This window comes from Anomalospiza imberbis, chromosome 4 (assembly GCF_031753505.1).
Source record: "Anomalospiza imberbis isolate Cuckoo-Finch-1a 21T00152 chromosome 4, ASM3175350v1, whole genome shotgun sequence".
NCBI classification, from domain to species: Eukaryota; Metazoa; Chordata; class Aves; order Passeriformes; family Viduidae; genus Anomalospiza; species Anomalospiza imberbis.
In genome coordinates this window covers 69125802-69149484 of record NC_089684.1, presented here as the reverse complement: position 1 = coordinate 69149484, position 23683 = coordinate 69125802, and the positions used below count along the sequence as shown (strand labels likewise).

Genomic DNA, 23683 nt, shown 5'->3' with positions numbered 1-23683 from the left:
AGATTCAGGCAAATTAAACTTCACTATTTTTTTCCCTTTGTAAATTTCATATAGTTTCTTTCATTTCATTTTCATCAAGAGAAAATTTGCTGGAAGTGGGAACTGGTAACTTCCTTTCCTCTAGTCTTTCTCTTTAAAATAAGAATGTCATTTTCTTCTTCAAGTAGGAGTGTGATAGTGTGTAACACACCCTGCCATGGAATATGGGCCAGAGTGGCAAAAAACCCAAAGCTGTCCATTTTCCTGTAGCCTCAGAAATGTTTGGTTTAGGTCTTCTTCAGCAGCAGCAAGCATTTTTCCTGTAGTTAACCCATTCCAGTCCTTCAAATGTAGCATCTGTTCATTTTAAAACAAGAAAGAAGAAATCCATCTGTCAGCTGATGAAATTCCTGGTCTGCGGTATTTGCAGAGGTGGAATATTTTAAAGAAAGAAACAGAAGGAGACTTGTTATGCTTAGAGTGCCTTGACTTGAGTCATATTTTAAATTTCAAAGGACTGTAACCCTAATAATAAACAGTGAAATTATTTTGAGAATGAAGTATTTGTTTTAATGCTAGCACTTCAATGATATTTCACAGAACTCTGGAGACCTTCATGCAATGTAAACTTTTTGTGGACAGTTGCATTTTTAATTATTATTCCTATGAGAGAGCCCTTACATTTTTTTTTTCACTCCAAGGTATTTATATTAAAAGCCTTAACAACTCTTCAGAAGTATTGCTTTAAATTCATTCCTTTCAGTTCCTAGACTTCAAGAACTGAGTAAATATTTTTATATTAAATTGGCATGAGTAGAGAGAAGAGGTCTTTTAGGGATTAATGTCTGAAAGGTGTGGCAACTGTCTGAGGAAGAGAGGCTCTACAGTGAAGCTCCAGCTTTGTTTATTATTAGCTTTAAAGGGCAAGAAAAAAGCCAGGTGACTCCATTTGGAGTTACAGACAACAATATATCCAAGTACTTCACCATGAGCACATTCCTGGCCAGCATTAGCTGCTGGGGCCAGAGCAGTGATCTCAAGGCTGGAGCTGTGATGTTGTTGGCTCATATGCCGTTAATTCTATCAGTTTTTCTTGAAAGGCTCTGATAATACTTTTTTTTTTTTTTTTTTTTAATTGAGCATAAACTCTGTAAGGTGATAAAAAGGCAGATTTGGAATCTTTGTTCCCCAAGCTATGCAGGAACATTGTCAGTCAGACTTTGCTGGGTAGCCCCAAAGAGTATTTATTGGAGACATGCTGTTAGCAGTGGGCCCTTTTAGCTCTGTTTCGTCAGAGTGAATTACTGAGGTCTGTTCTCCTGAGGCAAGACTTGGAATATTAACTGCAAGGCTGTTGTTTGTTATGCTGTTCATATTGTGAGGGATGATGCAGTTTCTATTAAGAGTCCCAGAGACTATGAATAAATTGTACTGGGGCCCTTGCTAGTTCTATTGATTATGAAACCCTCACAGCATCCAGCACATTCGACCTAATCTGATCCCCTGAACGTCTGCACAAATGCCAGGGGAGCTGCCAGGCAGACAGGAGTTGGCATTAGAGTGGGGGTAACCCCTCAGAATTGGGTTTATCTGGATATTAACTGGTCCATATTGGATGTTAACTTGGATGTCCAGCAGGCAACTGGAGTTTCAAGTTAAACCTGACCTTTTGGCTATTCAGTACAATTCCATAAATTAATGCGGAGCAGAATTTAAAATTATTATTTTCATAATGCTAATAAAGAGGGTTCTCATTTTTCAGAAAGGTAGAGTGCATCTTTAGAGTGCATCTTGTAGTTCATAAATCTTGAGTTAAATAAAAGGTAGAATTTGAGTTTTCAGATTTTATCTAGTACCTCATGTAAGACAAAGTGGAACAGATCCACCTAATACACACACACTTGCCGCTATCTGATTACCTGTCTCCAATCTCATGAAGTCAGCTCCATCTAATCAGTATTTGTGTTGTCTGCAGTGCCCAGACTCGGCCTGCAAGCAGGATCTGCTGGCCTACCTGCAGCGCATTGCCCTGTACTGCCACCAGCTCAATATCTGCAGCAAAGTGAAGGCAGAAGTGCAGAACCTGGGAGGAGAACTCATTGTATCAGGGGTAAGCTGGGATTTGTGTTTAGCCATTTGTTTCCCATGTAGCACTTGAAAGGGAGAATTTTTGACTGCAATAATGTACAAAACAAAAATCCACTGATTCATAAGTAAGTTTGTTTTTTTTTTTTTTTTAATTCTATCGCCATTATTCCAGGCCTTACAATAACTTGTGTAAAGCAATTTGATTTTCCAATTACCCTTTGTTTATACTAACCTTGTAGAATCTTCATTCTTCCAAAAGAAAAGTAATTTAATAGCCTAGAAAGTCATTGCCAAGCTGTGACTATTATAATTATTTGGAGCTTTTGTATATTTGCTCATTATAAATCTTCTTTCCTTTGTTACTACTGGTAATTTCCTTCCTCTGTGCAGAAGCCAACTCTCTATGAAGTGCATATTGTTAAGATGGTGATGACTAATGGGATTCATTCACTCAGGTTCCAATGCACACTAGGTTTAGCAAAAGACTCTGGAAGGCCAGCAAAATATTTTAAATGTTGATGAATATGCTGTTTTCAAGTACTGTTGCAAGCACAGTGATTATATACTCTAATACCACCCAGTTATTTCAATGAACACTACAAACTTCTTACACGCAACCTTTTGGAGAAATAAAGACAGGCAGCAGTAATATCATAAGCACTGAGTTTTTTATATTTTTAAACTTTTTTTTTCCTTCTCCTGTTGGCCTTTGAGCCTCTGGGAGTGTGCTAGAATCACAAAGAAGCAATGATTACTCTTCATGATTTTTTTTTTCTTTCACACTAGTTTAGCCCCATGACACCTTTGTTATCCTCTAACTCAAGTACAGACCATATGTATGTAAATTTGTAACATATTCCACTCTCCTGAGTGGTTTCAAAACGATAGTGATTTGTGAGACCCAAGATGCTCAAAGCAAATTGTTCCCAAAGATGGTTTTGAAAAAGCACCCTTTCATTGTTTAAGCCCAATCAAGTACGAAGATTATTAGGACAACAAACTTCATTCCATCCATGAGATTCCCCAGTGGCATCACTGGCCTTCCTCAAACATATCAGAAGTCACAGAAAGTGTTTTCAGTCACATAACATTTTTTTTTTTTTTTGCAAAGCCCTATAGAAGGTCTTAAACATTTGCCAGACTTTCTTGGATCAGGCATTCTGAAGTCATATACACAATCCTCAAAGGAGCTGCTTAAAGGTTCCTGTATCTGTCCTGCAATTGGTCTTCACTTCTTGACGTATGTACGTATGTAATTTTAATACCTTGATCTTCCCACAGCAATGAAAAGATCCTCTTCCATTTTCCTGACACCAGCGGCGCGATCTGTCCTTGTGTCACTGACAGCTATGCTGCATCGTAATTGCTATGATCTTTTCTTACCTCCTGCCACCTGGGTCCAGCCTTTCATACCCATTGAGTTGTCATGTTCATCTCTCTAAAACAATTCCCCGACTCAGTGCTTCTCCTGGCTTGGCTTTTGTGGTTGTGTGTGTTTCTTTTTTCGAGTCTCTTTATTCAGTGTTTGTGGATGCTGAATAAGCCATTGTGAACCTTGCGCATCTCCTCGTTCCTGGAACATCCCCATCCGTTGTGGAATTATAAGTGGCCAAACTGCTTGAGTTCATCATTCCAGTCTGGCATTGTTGGCACCCGCTGCTTCCCAGGCTCCATCACCATTGTGTTTCTGTTTGGTGGGGTTTTCACAGTCAGTCTCAAAGGCAAAATGACCTTCAATCACGGAATTTATTTGGATCTGTTCCAAAGACTCGGTAAAACTGGCCTACAGAAAATTTGAAGATTGCCCAGCTTGCTTCTTCTGCTGGTGCTCTGAGCAGGAGGAGGTATAGTGAGTTGAACTCCTGTGCATCCCTTTGTGAGAGCATTATCTTGTGATCTGACATGCCCCAGTCAGTGCAGAGCTTTCCTGACAGTGTTTTCTGAGCTGTTGATCTTCAGGGTGCTGGGTACTGTATGCTCCTTTGCTATCCAGAGGTCTGGTATCCAAGTGCACATCCACATCTGCTTGTCTACTTGCTGCTTCTGCTTCCATCTTCTTCTTCATTCTCTCTTGGATAGCCAATTACAAATAAACAGTATTTTATTTATACTAAAATGAAATACCATTATTTGGCAACTTGCATACAGTACAATGTTAGAAGTACTATAGAAATCCAGAACTCAAGCTTCCCAACCCCTGAGTACAGAAGTAAGTTTCTGTGATTGTGCTATATTCAAGTGTTCTGATGTAAATATCAAGCACCATAACAATTATTACAATATTGTAATTTACTACTGTGTTTACAAAGAACCACGAGACAATTCAGAGCAATCCAGAAGCTGACTTGCAATTCAGAACTATTATGGGGAGTAGGATCTCTGCTTGAATTTTTTTCATTATTAAGAATATTAATCAATGTTTATAAATGAAATGAATGTATGCATATGTATGTTTGAATCTTCGTGTGGGTGTATGCATACTTATATATAAAGGAAAGAGACATAAAACCAATTAAAAGCTAAAAGACAGATGAAAGCCACCCCACAGTCCTTACAGTTTTGTTAGAGAAAAATATGTTGCAACAACTTCAAAAATACTGTGTACATAACATTTAATGTGCCGTATGTCTTTTGATAAAACTTCTTTTTTTTCCCCCAAGATTCAGTAGTTCAGTATGGTTTACCTCTGAAAATAAGCATAAAGCTGATCTCGCTTGCTTTTTTCCTCTATAGATTGGTATGATTCTAGCATAGCATATGAAGGGTCCTTTTTGGCATCAGTGACTTTGCTGCAAATAGGAAAACAGATCAAAAAGTAAGAAAATGTCACAGTCCTGAATTGTGAATTATTTCAGTAAAGAACCCACTGTTGTTTTCCCTTTCTTTCTCCCATTCCTTTTCCCCTCTGCTCTTTTTTCTCCTTTGATCTTTCCCATCAGACTCCCTCCATGTAGATAGCAGAATCATTTTTCCCAGTTAAGTAAGACCTGGCAATTGGGAGTTAGCACACATCAGCTAATTCCACATTAATATTAGGCAGGGCAATATTAATGGGCAAGGACAATTTAGATTGTCTGTTTATTCTGCCCTTTATGTTCCAAGGTGAGGCACTTAATTCCTGATTCCAATGGAGTTTTGAAAAGTAAAGCAAGGAAAAACCCTGATACTAGTTCTTCAGTGAGGAGCCCTGGAAAATAAGCAAAAGTGGTGAGGAGGATGTTTAATAAAAGCAAAAAAAATTAATATCCAAAATTGCAAAATATTTCTAACTCTGTAGATGATAGCCTTGGTCCTAATAAAACTCTCCTTGACCATGGTCCATAAACAGATTTATGTTTCTGTAATTTTAGATTTCAATATTCAATTTCTAGTTCCCCTCTGAGAATAAACAACCTCCTTTAATGAAATTACAGAGTAAAAACACTTCAAAATAATTTGCTTTGTCTCTTGCTTTGGTTTATTTAAGGTAATGCATATTTGCTTCATAATCACTTGCAGTTTTGTATTGGAATGAATCCTCTGAGGTGCTGAGAGTACACTGCTCTCAGTGAAGTAAATTCCATTTACATATACTTAACTCTTGTTGGTGGCCTTGCCTTTTCATGGGAGCTACTTTTGTTCAGTTGTTTTTAATGATGTTTCTTATTTAGATAAAAAAATTAGACTTGTAACTCTAGGGCTGCTTTATTTTTCTTTCTAACATTCCTGTCTGCCTCTTGTTAGCAAGAGAATGGCAATAAAACAAATCTATATATTCATTTCCTATTCTAGAATGAATATCCACTTGTTCTGTTTACTGCTGCTCAGAAGCTGATCAGCTCATTTACCTACTATCCATTTAGGCCGTGAGCTTGCATTTTTTAAAGTTCTTGTTTATGTTAGAAAATTTGCCACAGTTTTTCCTGTAGGATTAGATTGAGCAGAATTTAAGAAAATCCCTTATCCAAGGCAGCTCCTTATCATGTTCATGTTTGATTTAGAGCTGTGCAGATAAAATCCGCTGTATTATCAGAAAAATTGCCAGAGTCTTAAACTTCTGAACCAGACAGATATGCAGTGTCATACAGAGTAGCAGCCACGTGCCTTTGAACACTGTCCAAAAGTATGGAATCAATAGCCAAAGCACACTCCAAACATACACTTTAGCTGGATCCAGTTCCCAGTTATTTTCCAGGTCCTATTTATCTTAACATAATAGGCTCAACTGTGATGCCCAGAGAAGGATTCCTATATTCTGTTGAAGATACAAGACAGTGTAGGTAAGATTGTGAGTTTACCAAGGAGTTTTTGTTTGGTGAATTGAAGTGAGGAGTTTTGCAGGAACAGGAAGGTGAAAGGGCTGGAGCCATCCCATTAGTTTAGGGTGGGACATGATGAAAATTGACATAACACCTGGACTGGGAGGGTGGATACATAAAAGGGTGAACAAATACAGATATACTGAAAAATAATTACATGTTTATTTGTGATCAGTGATGAGTAAGGTGACCAGAAAGAGCCAGTCCTCATCAAATATGAATGAGCCTCATTATTTATCAGAGAAAAACAGTGAGCATCCAGCAGTTATTTCAGATGAGCTCACCAGCAGTTTCCCTATCAATTCTGCCTATGGATCTTACATCTAATAAAAATGGCTTAAATATCCTACTTTTCTTTTAATTAATGCTGAATCACTCTAAACTACCTCATACTATAAAAACAAGTTGGTATCGTGTGGGCAGTAAAGTATCAAGTTATTGATATATAATATTCATTCTATAGACTCAAAGAAAAATCAGGTAGTTTGAAGTTCACCTGTTATTAAAAGTGAGCAAGGCCATCTTTCATTGAGTTTAGATTAAGAGCAGCTACTTAAGAGCCACTGATGGGTTGTTTCATTTCCCTGAAACAGAAAGCATTTCTGGTGTGTTTTGCTTTGTTTTAAAGTTGGCAATCAGAGAGAACTTTTTGCATTTAAAATGCTTAAGAGAATGGGAAAAGTGATGACTTGGAGTTTGGTAAACAGACCAATTTCATACTTCTGAACCAGGCAAGATATGAGGAGTATGTGAAAGGTTCCTGAAGGGAGAGTTGGTAAATTGACAAAACTGTTGGGTTCCTTCTCGTCAAGATTCTCAGGAGTGCCAAAAGGTTACTCAGCTAGTGACAAAATGAGTTTTGCTATAAATTTATAATGGAAATGGAACAACTGGCTCACATATCCTTGTCTCTAAACCGTAGAGAAGTGGATAAGGAGCTGGCTGCATGGTCACACTCAGAGTTGTAGTGAAGGGCTCACTGTCCAAGTGGACACCAGGGAGGAGTGTGTTCCTCAGGGGTGGTGGGACTGGCACTGTTTAACGTCTTTGTCACTGACATGGACTGTGGGATCAAGTGCACCCTCAGCAAGTTTTGTGACAACACTGAGCTGTGTGGTGCCACTGGCACACTGGAGGGGAGGGATGTCATCCAGAGGGGCCCGGACAGGCTGGAGAGGTGGGTTTGTAAGGGCCTCGTGCAGTTCAGCAAGGCCAAGTGCAAGGTCCTGCAGCTGGGTCAGGGCAATCCCTGTCACAAACACAGGCTGGGAGGAGAATGGACTGGGAGCAGACCTGAGAAGAAGAGCTTGGGGGTGTTGGTTGATGAAAAGCTCCACATGACCCAGCAATATGCACTGGCTGCCCAGAAACCACGCGTTCCCTGAGCTGCATCCAAAGCCCCGTGGGCAGCAGGGGAGGGAGGGGATTCTCCCCAGCTTCCAGGCAACCAGCCACAGTATAAGAGGACACAGTCTTAAGCTGTGCCAGAGGGGGTTTAGGTTGGACATTAGGAGGGATATCTTCATAGAAAAGGTGATTAGACATTGGAACGGGCTGCCCAGGGAGGTGGTGGAGTCACAGTCCCTGGAGGTGTTTAAGGGAAGACTGAACAAGGCACGCAGGGCCATGGTGGTGCTGGGTCACAGGATGGACTCAATGAGCTCCGAGGTCTTTTCCAACCTAGTTGATCCTGTGATTCTGTGGAAGCAGAGAGTAAAGAACAGCACTTAGGAAATAATAAGGAAGTAAGCCAAAGAAATAGGAGATATGAAATGTTCAGGGGAAGAAAGCCAAACCAAAAGCAAGATAAGACTATGAAATCAAAGAATTGCAGTGTTGGGAAAGGACTGAGATGAAGTCAGGACCATGAAGTTTGTTAACTCCACAATAAACTCTACTTGCCTAATAGAACAAGCAAGCAGAGAAAACAAAAAACTCGGGGTCTTTATTCTGGCATTGTGAAAAGACAGCTAGCTTCCAGGACAGGAAGCCTGGGGCTGGGTTGTGAAAGTGAGACCTTGATCTACATGGTATATTCAAGTAGCTCATGTCATCTGCTTTGGGAGACATTAAAGACACGAAAAATACAGAAAGATGTTTTATCTGGACAGTTTGGGTTGGAGAAATATTTAAGTAACCTCTGCATAAGTGTTTGAGTGGATGCAGATATATTGATACGTGTGAGGGTGAAATGAAGCCATAGTAAGTGCACTCAGTTCCAAAGTATATGGCTATGTGAAGCATATATACTTATACAGGTTTGGATAAACCTTTATCTGGAACAAATTTGTGTGAACTGACTAATTCAGGAGTCTCCAACTCTTGCTGGTACAGAATGTCCCTCAGTACACTGTCCATGAAGGGACTACCTGATGATATGGTAACGTAAAAAATGTATCATCCTGACACGGAGTCAATTTACTACTCCTAAAGGACAAAGGCACCAGTGAGTTATGCAGGTTAATCAAAATGAGTGCTGATAAAATCCCCCATGGTCATTTATCCATTATAAATGATGTATTTTATGGAAGCTCCGTCTTAGGGTTTTCTCAAAGTTAGAACGGTGAAGAATTCCTAATTATCCTATGAAACATCTTAAAGATGAATTAAAACAATGTAAAAGAGGCAAATAGATGTACCTGTAGTGGCTCTAAAGCTGTGCGCAATACCTCTCCCAAATATTTGCCAATAATAGGAATTTAGTTCATTATATGTAGCTTACCTGTTGCATCCCAGTAAAGGGAGCATGGACCAGGAGCTCAGAGAGTTTATGCAGTTGGCTTCCTTGGATGGATCCAAGCCTGGAGTAGGCAGTGTAGCAGCTGAGAAGATCTAGTGTTGGTAATCAACTCATTTCAGGTTAAAAGTTATACAAGAGTCCTCCAGAGGTCTCTTTTAAGTGACGTTTGTACAGAGTTTTGGTTCAGCCAAGTGAAAGATCCTGCAGGATCTTGTTCCTGTGTCAGGGAGTTCACAGGGGTTTGCCTTTGTCAAAGGTGCTGGATTGGATGATAGTGCATACCCTGAGCTTTGGGCATCAGGGGGATCATAACTGTGATCCACAGACAAAGCTGTGCAGAAGCCTCTGGAAAGGTTAATCTATTTTTCTTAGTGTATCACTGTTCCTTCAAAGAAGGTGGATGGTGGCAGACAGAGTTTATGTAAGGAAAAGCTGATGAACAAAGCTCAAGACACAACTGAAAAATCCAACAAGAAAGTATTTTTTTTTTGTGCAACAATCTCAGTTCTTTTGAAGCTCCAATTTTTTTTATATAAGACTATGTTTAGCACTACGAAAATACCTCAATTTATATGGATGCATGTATAAACACACATAAATATGAAACTGTGTATCCTGCATAAATGGAAAGATATTATCTAGAATTTAATTTGCAAAGCAAAATTACACTGCACTTGTCTTCATTATAATATATTCATGGAGACAAGAAGCACACACACCATCTATATGTCTGCATTCAGTAGGTTTAAATTTAGACAGGTCAGACTTTTATCCTTATTAAGAAGCACTTGGGCTCTGGGGAACATGCTCTTGTGCTTTATCAAGTGACTAATATTCATGCATTTGTGAAGATTAAATTTATTGAAATTTCTCATTAGAACAATTTTCTGCAAAGAAAAGCATTTCTGACACCAAACAATATGAAACCATTTAATTCCTTGAAAACAATGTAAAATGTTACAGATTCAAGACTGAGGCTTGAAACAAATATGACCATAGAAAAAGGTTAGAGAATTAAAGGAAATACTGTTGTATGTGCTTCATTACGTGCTGCATTTGCTTTCAAAATAGTAGCCACTCAAAAATTCAAGGCTCACCTGCTACAGTGGTTACAGCTTCACTTCAGCCTGATTTCCTATTCCTGGCCATGCTGAATGAGCTGGGAAGAAAATGGGAATTTAATGGCTTTGTGATACACAAATTACAGCAGCCCTACAATAATCAGCAGGGCTCTAACACACTCTAAGATAAGGTCCCAAAGGACTATTCCTGTAAGAATTACTATAAAGAAAGAGAGGACTTTGGTGCTATCTTATGTTCACTTGTTTTCCTGTCTTATTGCCTTTAAAAGAGATGGTTTGGGTCTGAGCATCACCATTTTGTATTAAATAAGAATTCCTTTCCCCTGGGGCATTCTTAGTTGGCCTCCCTAATGCACAGCATAGATTTGCTAATAGGTTCATCCCAGGGCCATAAATGAAAATGAGGTTTGTTTCTTGCACATGGAATTACGGGGGACTGAATTTCCATAATGACAGATTTGACCCACAAATAGGAGATTTTGGATTGTGTTTCTTATAGAAAGTACATCTTGTAGCTCTTGCAATTATTTAACTCCTTGAGTTGGAAAGTGGTGACACTAAATCCCACTTCTAAAAGTACTATCAGATGGTGCTTTTGCAGATATTAAAAGAATAACAGCTGAAGTTCAAACTCATCAGTTACTTTGACTGCAATTGTGTTTCTTGACAACCAGAGTTGCAGACGAGTAACACACACACAAAGCTATTCACAGACAAGAAGATGTGCCCTCAAGGGAAAACATCAGCAGGTTTTTCCAACCTGAGCAAAATCAACTGCAAACACTGAACAGAACAGCTTACAACAAAGCTTTTCATAAAATCCACAAAAGAGATGTGCTTCCATTAAATAAGGGAGTTCGTAATAGCCTTTAGGAAGAGAGCTAACTGAGTGAGGAAGGTTGAAAGTAGCCTTCTATCTTTAATCTCTGAAATATTTTCTTCCACACTTGGGACATATTATTATTATTATTTATGTACCTCACAGAAGCAAAGGAAGAATAGTTCTGCTATCACATCTAATCTTGCATGACTGATAAGCAGCTGCTTCAACAAAAAGGGTTTGTTTGTGTAATGTAATTAAGATAGTGATATGAAGTCAAAGTAAAAAACTATCCAGTATCAGAAAAATCAATCCTAACCTCTTACTGCTAGATATTCTCAAAAGCTTTCTTTTAACATCAGTTCTTTCTGATTCTGATTCATACATCATCAAAACCTTGTGAACTTGTTACCAGGTAGGTAATAGTATGACTAGAAACTGAGATGAAGTATACAAGTAATGTGTGCTAAATCTCATCAAACACCAAAGGAGAATTCTGTAAAACTGGATTAGAGCATCAATATCTGAACCAAAAGACTGCAGAAACATTTTCATCCCCTTTTTATACCTTCCACTGGGTTCAGCATCTCCATTAACAAAAAGTTAGAGAGGTTACAGCTTTACTCAGTGTCAGGTAGGATATTCCATATTTCATCATTCCTTAACTATGACAGATAACGTACAAAAAGGATTTTCCCACTCACCCATCATGCTGCTGCCCTAGAGCAGCTGGCCCTCTTTGGGTCAGAGGTGTGTCTGTGTAAAGCTCTCAGACTTTTATGATATGTGTCACTTTGGCATTTTTACATGGCCTTTTCCAGCTTTCGTTTCAATTCCTTACAATCCATCCTTTTTTACCTTCCGTGTCTGTACCAGTCTGGGTGATGCTTCTGTAGGGTTGGTTCTCTGTGCTCAAACTTCCCAGACAGCACCCAGAGGTACCTGTGTGGTGCCTGCCTTTCCCACCACCTGTTCATCCTTTTAAGCAAGAAAGAAAGCACATTGGGATTTTTTTCTATCAGATCTTTGAGGTCAGACTAAACATGGACCCCTACTTTAAGTTGATTTCTGGTGCCTGGGTGTAAGTGATTAAATCAATTACTTGACCAGCATTTATATAGTTTTCTTATGCTGTTAGGCTTAACTTACATCCCTCAAGAAAATATTTTATATTAAAGTCTTTCTTTACTGTCTCTTTGCTTTTCCATGCATTCATTTAATTAATCTTAATTGTGTTCCTTGAAACATTTGGAAGATTTATGCACTTTCTTGAATGTATATACTTTTTAAAAATAATTTCATGAGCTGTATTCTTTCTCTGCTTTTAATCAGTAATGTGTTTAGGTCTATGTACACAGCTCTTAACTTTGCTCTTCACTTTATATTCTCTTTGTCAACTACAGATATCATACTAAGCAGGTCAAAACAAGATTTCAGATTTAAGTAGTACTAGCCCGAAAATACCATCTGGGGTAAAATCTGCCACCCAATCTATTGAACTGTTTATATCACATTATCATGGTGGAATTTTCCACATTTCTCCATATATCTTCTCTTTTTACTGGAGAATATCCTTGGCCATACTCAGTCTTCCAGGATTTAATTCTGCTTTTTCCATGTTTCATCCCAATAAAAGACAATTTAACTCTTTATCTCTCTAAACTCTCTCTTTACAAGATCTTAGAGCTGCTGTTTCCTGTGTAATTTTGCTGATTTTTTAGGTTATATCCTCTGAACATCCTTCTCTTTATCAGAAGGAGCAACCTCACATAGACTCCATCAGGACCGGTGGTCATAGGAGTTTGAAATATGTTCCTACTTTATTTGGCAAAAACAACTGTGGTGCAGTAGTCAAGCCATAGGTTACCTAAGTTATGAATTCACTGAATACTACTTGGTACTTTTTACCATAAAAGCCTTGAAAAATTGGATTTTTCTTTTCTGTTTATCAGGCCATTAGACATAAATATTAATAAGGAGTCGATGCAATACAGGGGACCAGAGGAGGTTTTCCTCCTGTCTGTCTTCAAACACGCAAATAAGTTTGTAATCAAGAGATGATGTACAGAGAAAACAGTTAAATTATGAACAGCACTGCCATCACTTAGCATTCCTCAGCTGCAGCCTAGTTTTGCATTGTGTTCCTGCAGTTACATCTCATCTCTAACAGCCACAATAACTCTTCATTTCGCCCACTGGGCACCCATTTTTGTTGAGTTTTTAATCCCATAAATGCACTGCTTTAAAGCAACATCTGCAGATACTGCAGGAAAACCATGATGATAAAAGTTTTGAAGGTTAAGGAGGAAAATGCTTGACTCTGTTGTTAGGTGGAGTGTGTGAGTCACACACTCCCTTTTTTCAGTAGAAGGAAAAGAGAGAAAAAAAAGAACACACTGACAGAGCAGGCAATACACATTAATCATTATTAAGACAGAAATACTAATCATTATTAGATTATAATTCACATGAACCTTGTAGCACCAAAAGGCCTGAGTACTTATAATACATACCCTCAAAAGACATTGAAGAAGAATTAATTTTTCCTCTTCCAAAAGTCAGGCTCTTACACTACCAGTCTTTACTGGCACTGAATAAGTCCCCCATTCTCTAAGCAGTTTTATTTAATGGAGTTAGGTGTAGCAGCAGAAAAAAAAGACACACTCTTTTTTCAATTTTAGTCTACAGCTAGGTTATTAAGAAAATCCCAGTGGATAATATAAGCAATTCTGTTTACTCCCAAACCTGCTTTTCCAGAATTTGGATGATAAAAATACCATTTACAATAAAGTAGACTGAATATCCCATTTTAAGTCCTCCAGTATCAGTCCTTGGGATGTTGTTTGAGAAAAAAGTGTCCCTCAGCCTGTACGGCTGTCATTGTCTAAAAATGTACATTTTTATAAACATCACCTCTTTGCAATTTTATTGCTATTTTCTGGAACTTGAAAGTGTGCTCTGTAAATTATGTATGCCCAGAATTTTTATACTTCCCTCACTTGTTCCTTCAGCACAGTTTGTCAGTTCTCATTTTCAGTGCAAGAAAAGCATAATTCTTTTCCTGACCTCCCTCATGCAGCGATGCAGGAGGCCCAACCCTCTGGATTACTCTACTCGAGGGTCAATCCACAGGTGTGAATTGGATGTTTATCCCACACAGGGGAACACAAGTGTAATTCCTGTTGCAATCATCGGAATTTTAGCTGCTTGCACCGGTGTGGATGTTTTTCTGCAGCTTGGCTGTATAAAACCACACATAAAATAGAGTCACTCGGGAATCTATCGACCAAATTCATGCCCGATCTGATGTCAGTCAGCATTTAATTGGGATAGAGCTTTCTGTCCTCTCTGGTTGTCATCAAAAGCTGCCAAAAATGTTCCCCTTTTGAATCAGCAAGCCCTGCGGGGCCGGCAGGCTGACCCTGTGCTGTGGGAAGGAGTGAGAGGAACCCCCAGCCAGTGGGGTTACTCATCGTGGAGGAGGCCCTGTGTCCTTGGCCAAGCATAGCTCCTTCAGCACACGTTCCCCTCTCTCCTCGCTCTACGCTACGGCACAATATTTCTCTTGCTCTCTCTCTCACTATCTCTTTTCTGTATCTCTCGGAAATCAGACTGGAGTTCAGAGCACTTTCACTACCTTTTATGAGGTAGAGTGTGATGTCATAGATGGGGGCAGGGCTAGTCAACTTTCCACCCACCCACCCACCTGTGCTGAGGGAGCTACGCTTGAGACTGGAAGCGGTGACTCCTCAACGGTGAGTAACCTCCTGTCTCATCTATGTCTTTATAGCTCTGGGGGTGGAGGGAAGACACATGAGAATGGGGGATTTTTTTTGATAGTTTCTCTCTTTTTTTTTTTTTTTTTTTTTTAATTAGCCATAGGACTCACAGAGTTAATTGCATGTGTTGTCTTAAGTCACCTGTGGAGAAGCATTTCCTCCCTGTACAGAAGTCCCAGAGTTAACTTCACCTGCAAAGCAATTTCTCTGCACGGAGGGTCCATTGGCTGATGGTTAAACTGATCCCTCAATGTTTATCTTGCCTTGTACAAAGGCAGGCTCTGGTCCCCTTGAACTCAGTTGCTGAACTTCCATTAATTTAATTACAGTATTTAATTATGGTGCTAGGCCATAATTTTTCCTGAAGTTCTTTATGATTAAAGATAGATGGTGTTATTTATATATTTATCATTATTAACTGTGGATAATGGCTGTTTATATGGGACGGGATTTCTTTTTTTTTTATATTCTCTATTACTGTCTTTATTCACTTTATCCAGAATATTTATGAAGCTGTGTATTGACAATAAGCCAATTAAAAGACCTTTTTCATAGATGAAACAAAATTCAAAGGTAAATTGTGGAAGACATAACGTTAAGCATAAAACCCAGAAGAGATGTAACTCAGGCTTAGCCTTTGAAATTATAAATCAAAGCATTTGATTTTTTTTTCTTTGATAAGAACTTGAGATGGGCAGAGATGCTGCTGACTGAATATCTTGGCATGTTTTTTGTCTCACTAGCTAAATGTTACAATTTTATTTTAAAGCATTGTCTTGTTACCTATTTCCCTCAGCCCCAAGTATTACTGCTTCACTGTTTTAATATCCCTCAGCATATTAAAAAAGACAAGATGGACTACGAAGATCTTCCTTTCTTGTTCTGCCTCCTGGGTATCTATTAAAGCTGTCAAGATGTCAGAGCTCTCATACGAAAGGGCAGAAGAAGGATCATATGAAGATTTTGGACCCTAGGGATACTGAAATCTTGCTGCTTTTGTTCATTTAAAGTTCTTTACCAGCTTCATGTGGGGTCTGGTCATATCCCAGTGAGAGGCACTAAAAGGCAGCACCATGTCCTGGATAAATCAGAGAAAGAGGGTGCAGTCCCAGCCTTTTCAGCAGAGGGGGTTCATAGGCTGACTGATGAAGTACTTCTATTTTCAGGTGACTGGGTGGCTTTGAGCAATTGGGTGAGGGTGCAGACCATTCCATCTTCTGGTCAGTGCCATTGCTGGGAATTGGTCCATGGTGATGGATAGATATTCCTCCCTGATGACTCAGGGATGCTCTTTGTATCCAAGCACAGGACATCTAAATGGAGTTCAGGGAGGGTGAGAGTCTTGTTTACAAAGCTACCTACCAAAACTTTCACAAATGGTTGTTTCCCTCCCTGTCAAAGAGAAAAATAATGACAAAGAATATAAAAATGTCTCCCTGACAGGCTTTTCTAGCTTTGAATAATGTGCACAAGGTGTTTTATTACTACTATTTATTCCTTTAGTAAACCAAACACTGAAATCTTCAAATCTTCCTTTGCAAAGCCACGAACTTGCCTAGCAAATTTAGCTTCCCCAGCAAACTTTAATCTTTTCAGGAAAGGAAAAGGAAAAACTGGTTAGTCAATCTCTAATGTTTCACTGGGAAAACATGGGAATTGTTGCTCTTAAAGATGATTTGAAGTTTGTTCTTTTCAGAGGCAAATGCTTGGAGGTAAAATTTAATTTAGATCCTAAGCACATCCTTTGCTGATGAGTTTATCAAATTGCCTTCTCACATAATTATTCTTGCATAATGCAGGAGACTTCAGTTTTTGCAGAGAATGGATAAAACACAAAGAGCAACTCAACTGTACTGTGCCCTAATCTCACTTCAATGATACAAAAGCATTTTGGGGGCATAGAAAGAGAAACTCTTTTTAAGACTGGTGTAAGTAGTGGGAAAAGGGAATCAGAATTGGTGTCATTCAATAAAGGTGGTGAATTGGAGACAGTGATCAGCACTGAGGGGATATCGTGGAACAGAGATGTCAGTGGATTACTTTGAATCCAGAGAAATTTCCATTCTAAATTTGTCTTGTAAGATGAGCAAATTAGCAGTTGGCTGACTTTTGTATAGTGGGGAGTTTGTAGAGGGGAAGATACTCCAAATTACATGAACTGTTACATTAATTAACCTGAAATCTGTCCATGCCAATTCTAATAACAATTTTTTGTCCAGGTAAGCCCAGGCTGTAAGTTTGGCTAAATAGCTAACACTGGGAGAATAAATAAACTACTGTTACATTTACTGAGCTAATTCCCCTGTTAAATTATTTTACTGGCAGCTATGATTAAGAAAAAATATTAAAATGTCCAAAGTGCACAGATTCCTACATTTACAGCCTTGGCTTAAATGTGTATTCAGTCAATTACGAAGTTTATATAATATTATTTACGTGTACATTACATTAAATTAAATATTATAAGGCCTAGATTTCAGCTGATTTTATTTAGTGTTTAATATGAAAACTTTTAAAGCAAATATCTGAGAAATTTCTTCCACTACATGCTAATTCAAATTAGTTAAATCTTCATAAATTATTAGCAAACTGAAAGTTAATTTTTGATGCAGTATTCTTAAAAAAATTATACTTGCAAGCACGTTGTGTATAATCATCTCAAAACAAACCAAATATATTAGCTAGTCTATTTACACCTATATATTTAAGGAGATCAACATTTAGATGAAAGATTTATTCCTCAATCGTAATGGCAAAGGGTGAACAATAGTTCAATGATGTAAGATCGTGGATGCAAGAGTAACATAAGATCATCTACAGGGATCGAACATTTCTTTCAGTATGATTAAAGCAGCTATGTGAAATTCCCAATTTTTCTCTGTTTGCCAGGCTGGTTTATCTTACAAGTTGAATTAAAACTTTGTGGGTTGGTTCTTACCTTCCTCTTCTCTGTGAGAAGTTGGGGGAGAGCTGTGAAATGCACCATCTGTTCCCAAACCATGTCAGCTGGCAAAGAGATGCTTCTCCCCCTGCCCTCTCTTACTGCAGATTTGGGCTGGTTTAACACCATTGCCTCAACACAAATTGTATGGATTTAATCTTGTTTAAGCAGAAGTCACAATGACAATGACAGTGCACAGCTTTCTAGAGGACTCTTCTTGTTGATTTAACTTGCAGTCCTCTTAAACCTCGACCTCAGCTTGTTTGAATTTACAACACAAATTAACACACATTTACACTTGAACTGCGTGTACTGGAGGGAGGAAATCAGAATTGCCTTAACACCCTGGACTTTCTAATCCTGGGACAGTTGCACTCAATTACACATGATTCTTTTGAATCATAACCCCTTGGATTTTTATCTGAGTGTCTCAAAGCAAACACATGGTGTAAAACTGAAAACAGAAATAAATATCGTCATTATTTCCTTTCTACAAGTAATGCTGAGCCACGCTCAAGGCAGAAAGGATCTATAGAGTCACTATGGGTTTCAAACACTACATACTCCTTCATGACTGCAGTGGTTTTGGTTTGGTAATTTAAGATTTTTTTAAATTTTGAGATTTCTTAATTAATGTGTTGATGAGTGTGGTGGGTTTTAGGGTTGGTTAATTACTTATGTACTTATTTCTTGTTGTGAGATAGGATTAGGAGAAAGGTAAAGTAGGTTAAAAATTTCCAAAGGATATAAAGAAAAAATTTTAATAGTAACTCAAAGAAAAAAGTAGAAAGAATTAAAATAAAATTTTAGAATACTTCTTTTTTCTTTATAACTTTTTTCTATTGGTAATGTAAAGAAACAAAACTTAAAATTTTTCGTTAGTTTACTATTTTTAAAATAGTATACTACTAAAATACTCAGATAATGTTCAAGACCAGTGTTTCTCTGCCTTGCATTTGATATTCCAGTTTCCACTGTGGATGACCAAATCAAAATAAAACCAAGCAACTAACCAAAACCCAGAAAACAACCCCCAAAAAACAAACAAAGTACAAATACTGCCTTTCCCCCCAGAAAAAAACAACAGGAGAAAGACTTCACCCAATTTAAGTATGGTTTGAAAATATAGAATTAGAAAGAAATCCTACAGTAACAGTGGGAGGCTGCCCCACTCAAGCTGTGCAAAAAGATGAGAGTAGGTCTTTGGTGTAATGGAAACTGATTATTTTATTATTCAGAAAGATTTTAATTGAATTATGAAGAGGTTTTTGCCCTCATCTCTGTTGCTGTGTGACTACTGACTCATCTAGCCAAGTGTAAACATCTGCAGCTGAGATGTTCACTGCAGCCTTCCCTCACGTGGAACTCAAGAGCCATTTCCAGAGGGCAGAGATTCTCATTTCAGGTAGACACTGACAACTGCTCAGATTGGTAATACCTTAAAAAATAGAGGCATAAGCAGGTGAATTAAACCGTGTGTACAGAGTCAGAAAGTTTAGCCTTGGGCTTCTTTTGGGGGTTTTTATCGATATGTAAGTAAATTCAACTTTCTGTGAACTAAGCTGATGCCTAATTTTTTCCTGAACAGAAATTTTTTAATTGCTTATTAAGGAGCATTTATGTATGTAAATTTTCTGTCTTGATGCTCTGATGTCTTTAGGTTCTGGAGGTTGGAGAGATATGTATGTCTTGTATTTTGTAGGGAACAAAAGAGAATTAAGGAAAACAGTCTCAAAAACATTCAGTAAGTTGTTTGAATTCTTGGACCACTAGGCCAAATCCAAGGACGGTTAATTTTTCTTTGCAGATGTTGAGCACCTGCCCATATTCACTGTACTATTTTTAGGATTCTAATGCAATTTAAGATCTCTAAACTGAGTTTTAAAGGTGAAGTGCTCTGGCCCATCTCCATAGAGAAAGAACCCATGAAAGATCTCGAGTGCTCCAGGACTCCCGGTCTTCTTCACCAGGCAGAAAAGGAATCTGGAACCTTTTGGTCCAGAACCTGGCACCTTTTGGTCCAGAACCTGGAATTAGGTAGCTTGAGTGCAGGATAAGACTTAATTTGTAGAAATGAAAACTATGAACACTTTAATTCAGTCACCAAACGCACCAAATCAATGGATTTTAGGAACAGCCCTATTTTTCCTGCTTTCATTCCTAAAGAAATTGCTCAGTAAGAGGCATCTGAAAAAATTCTGGGGGTTCAAGTGACAATAGCCATGACTAATATTTAAAGACATTCAGTTTGAATTTTTCTGATGCCAAGTAATTGCATCAGTCAAGTCTGTGGCTAATCATGACTAATGTACACTATTTAAATAAGAACTTTTTAAGAAGAGAGTCTCTGCAAATGCCTTTTCATTTCACCCTACTTCTGAATCTATACCTTCATTTCCTTTAAGCAAATTCTGGATTAGTGATAAGATTTGGAGATGTGGTTGAATTAATTTGTTTTGTGGAGGAATGGTTGTCCTGAGGTGAAAGGCACAGGAGCCATTTGGATTATTTGAATCATTGAGGATATCGGGGAATTTGTTGCTCAGGGAAAAGCCTACCTAAAGTGCTGAACTGCAAAGGAAAAGAGGCTCCAGGAAAATTCATAAGCCCTAACACAAGTATTTTCTGAAAAGAGTAGTACTGGACTTAAACAATTTCAGTGAACTATTAAAAATTTGTCAAAAAATGATATTTTTTTTCCTCCTTTTCTACAATTACTCATTTTTCCCCATTTGGATAGGACATTTGCTCTTTTAGCAGTGAAAACGAGATTGCCAACATCATCTGCACAGGTCGTAGATACATTTGTATGTGTACAGAGAAGGCTCAGAGAAAATATTGTTGCCTACAACTACCTCTGAGGAGGGTTTAGAAGAACCAGATCCAGACCTGTCAGAGTTGCATGGACACAGGGACAAGAAAAGCAGTAAAAAAGTTTTCACATGGGAAATACCAATTAGATATAAGTTAAAAGTGTTTTAACTGGAGGGTAGTGAAATTCAAGTGCAGGGTGGAGTTCTCCAGTCCAGAGATGTGAAATTTTCCATCCTTGGACATACCCAAATTTCAGCAGAATCCAAAACCTCATGTAATTCAAATTTTCAACAGGACATTGCACTAGATGTCCTCAAAAGGTTCTTTTCATCCTTAAAGAATATTTGCATAATAAAGCATGAGTAATAAAAATGAGCCCTTAGAATTCAGAGCAAGATTTCATTCATTCTAATTTATTCTCAATTTGCTGTCATCTTTACTTGTTCTTTCCCTGTGAATTGCAACAGCCTTTACAAATGTTTTTGTTTTGTTCTGGTTTCTTTTACTTGCACTAAGTAAGAACAGGTAATTACTACCTGTTTTAATGGTTTTTAATGGCATTTAGTGTTAGCTAAAGTTAAAAATGTAATGAACAGATGCATTTACAAATTGTTTGTTCAGTAATTGACCAGGGGAAAAAAATCCTTCTAGTAGGGAACTCTTGTTACTTACTGAATCTTGTTTAATCATTGACTGAGTTGTCCAAATAAATGGAACAGTTAATAATGAATAATTTATTTGGTATAAAATGGTAGAATTTCCATTAAAATTGTTTGGATATATATGATTAAGGCAGCTCTGTCTGACTGAATTAGAACTTCCCCTTGAAGACTATGGTGGAGTTTTGATTTTTTTTAATTAATTTTTTTTTTTTTTAATTTCATTGCACACTGTTGTAAAGTCCTGGAAAGTGCTGAGGGAATCAAACAGAGAAAGGAATCTTTTCAGTGATTGAGTTGATCAACTCTGGAAGGACCCTCAGCTCCAAGGGAGTCAAATCCTTTTAGCACCTCAAAAGTGATTAATATCTTGAATGGTCGAAGCCTTTATCTGCTTCTACAAGACATAAAATACACATGAACAGCAGCAGGCAAACTTTAGCAAGCAAGGAATAGTTGTCCTGGTATCATCTTCCATTCTACAATAAGATTATTTTTTTATTATTATTTATTCTGATGTGTTTGATGCATTGTTTCCAAGCCTTTACCTGAGAAAATCCAGCTGTGCATGTGGAGCACTTATCTTCAACGTGTCCCTGTGCTGACCTGGCAAGTATGACTTTGTAGATAGGAAAGGTGCTGAGGGAGCAGATTTGCCTCAAAAACTGGCAGATCCTCACCGATGAAGACATGGAGATAAATCACATACAGATGTCACTCTGACAGCGGTACAAATTAAAAAAGAATTTGGGGAAATAGCACATTTCTCAGCATTGCAGTCCTAAGTCCTGCTTTGTGCTGCTTTTTATTTTGTTTTCTTTGAAACAAAATCAGGAGGAATAGCAGGAGATAACACATTTACTCGTGTAAAGCATACAGTGTTTCTGTGCTTTATTGATTATTTTTGTATCCAAAGTCTCCTGCATTTTATCACTGAGTACAATTTCCAGCCAGCCAGACATGATTTGGACTCCTTTCAGGTAAGAGTGTTAGAAAGACATGTTGTTTTTTTTTTTTCCTTTTATTGTACCTGTTCTCTAGATAAAGAACAAAAAGATTTGCTCCTAAAACTCAGATTGAAAGAGCATTAGATTATTTTAGGCTTTTAAAATGTATTTCTATCTTCAAATTACAAGTCAGAACTCCAGCTGGGAGCAGGGAGATCAGTAGTAGAGATTAGTTAGAGATCATTTCTTTCCTCTTTTTTTCAGATTTAGCTGCAATTGGATATGATAATGGAAATGTGTGCTGATGTTTTTGTCAGAGACCTGCCCATGCTTTTCTGGGACCTCAGGTTCAGACCATGTTGTATCTTGGGTAGACTTCAGGCATGTGAATCCCTGTGTAAATTAGTGTAAATTGCTTTTTTATTTGGCTTGATACTGAGTTTTGGCAGACTTCCTTCTCTAATTTTCTCCAGAAATCTTCCTGGCAATATTAAAAATTTTAGTTATAGCTGGAGTTTGCCTCTCCCATCAGATAGAGTTTGGGCTTCATCTTGCTGCAGACGTTCTATCTTGTTGAATAGTAGGTTTAAATCAGTCATACAAAATTCTATTTCCTGTTAATCATCCAAGAACTCAGAGAAAATTCCATGGGGCAGAATGGTTTTGAAGTTGTAAATGTGGTTGTGCCGAGTTCACTTCAGGTAGCGTTGGAATTGTGGTGGCCATTAGACAATCCTGCTCTTTGTCCAGGACATTCCACCCTTGCCATCATCCTCCAGACATTCCTTCTGTGCAGAATGGGGAAGATTTGGAAGAAAAAGCCCTCAAGTCATTGTGGCAGAAGACTCATTCCCCTGTTTCTCAGCTGTGAGTTGATGTAGAAAGTGTTTCTTCCTCTACATTCAGCCTTAGCAAAGAAAACGTGTGGTGTAAACAACCCATCTACAAAACTCCTTTAGCTTTAGTCACTGAGGATTTCTTCCTTTTCCTGTAGAGTTTTTCCAGATATTTTGGCATTCAAATTGTTGTGAAATATTTTAATTCAGCAGCAGACTCTGAAAGTTCTGAGACGGTGCTGTAGCATGAAGAAGACTGCTAAAGCAATTGAATTTTAAAAATTCAGTGCTGTACAGGGTTGTTTGTCCTTACAGAGGTTCTGGTGAGTGGTAAGAATTGTACTGGTTTGGCATCTTTTTTGTCCTGTGAAATGGCAGATAATGAGTAGAAAAAGAAAATTAAATGTTTCTGAGAGATTTTTTTTTTTTGTTATGGGTCAAAATAATTTCCCCCATGAAATTCTGAAATGAATGCAACAAGACATTAATTAAATGTAAAATACTGAGGAAATAACCTATGTTATATTTGGTAGCTAGATGAATTATTGTAGTTTATTTCTCATAGCAATAGTATGGGAGAAATAATTTATTCACTGTAAATGCATTTGTTGGATAGAAAAAAAATAATATCTATCAAAAATTCAAAACCTTATTTTCTACCTTTGGGATCTGCAGGCTGGAGAGACACTAGCAATAATTA

General features: G+C 37.9%; 1 protein-coding gene and 1 long non-coding RNA gene across 14 annotated transcripts in view; one reads left to right on the top strand and one right to left on the bottom strand.

The window, feature by feature from the left end:
* The window catches only part of CTNNA2 (catenin alpha 2), a 463302-nt gene that overhangs the window by 432080 nt on the left and 7539 nt on the right, over positions 1–23683 (top strand). For 8 of the 13 annotated variants that reach the window (XM_068189021.1, XM_068189023.1, XM_068189022.1 and 5 more), the window contains 2 exons: positions 1955–2089; positions 14619–14762. In XM_068189021.1, coding sequence (XP_068045122.1) covers positions 1955–2089; positions 14619–14762 — 279 coding nt within the window. Of the gene's footprint in view, positions 1–1954; positions 2090–14618; positions 14763–15286; positions 15360–15621; positions 15706–15952; positions 16121–23683 lie in introns of those variants that run through there. The other 5 variants (XM_068189030.1, XM_068189028.1, XM_068189029.1 and 2 more) reach the window with 5 other exon arrangements.
* LOC137473209 (uncharacterized) lies at positions 2085–14724 on the bottom strand. Its single transcript, XR_010998656.1, has 5 exons — positions 14645–14724; positions 10203–10264; positions 9088–9166; positions 4752–4856; positions 2085–4137 (listed from the first exon to the last, which is right to left on the bottom strand). It is a non-coding gene; the product is annotated as an uncharacterized lncRNA (long non-coding RNA).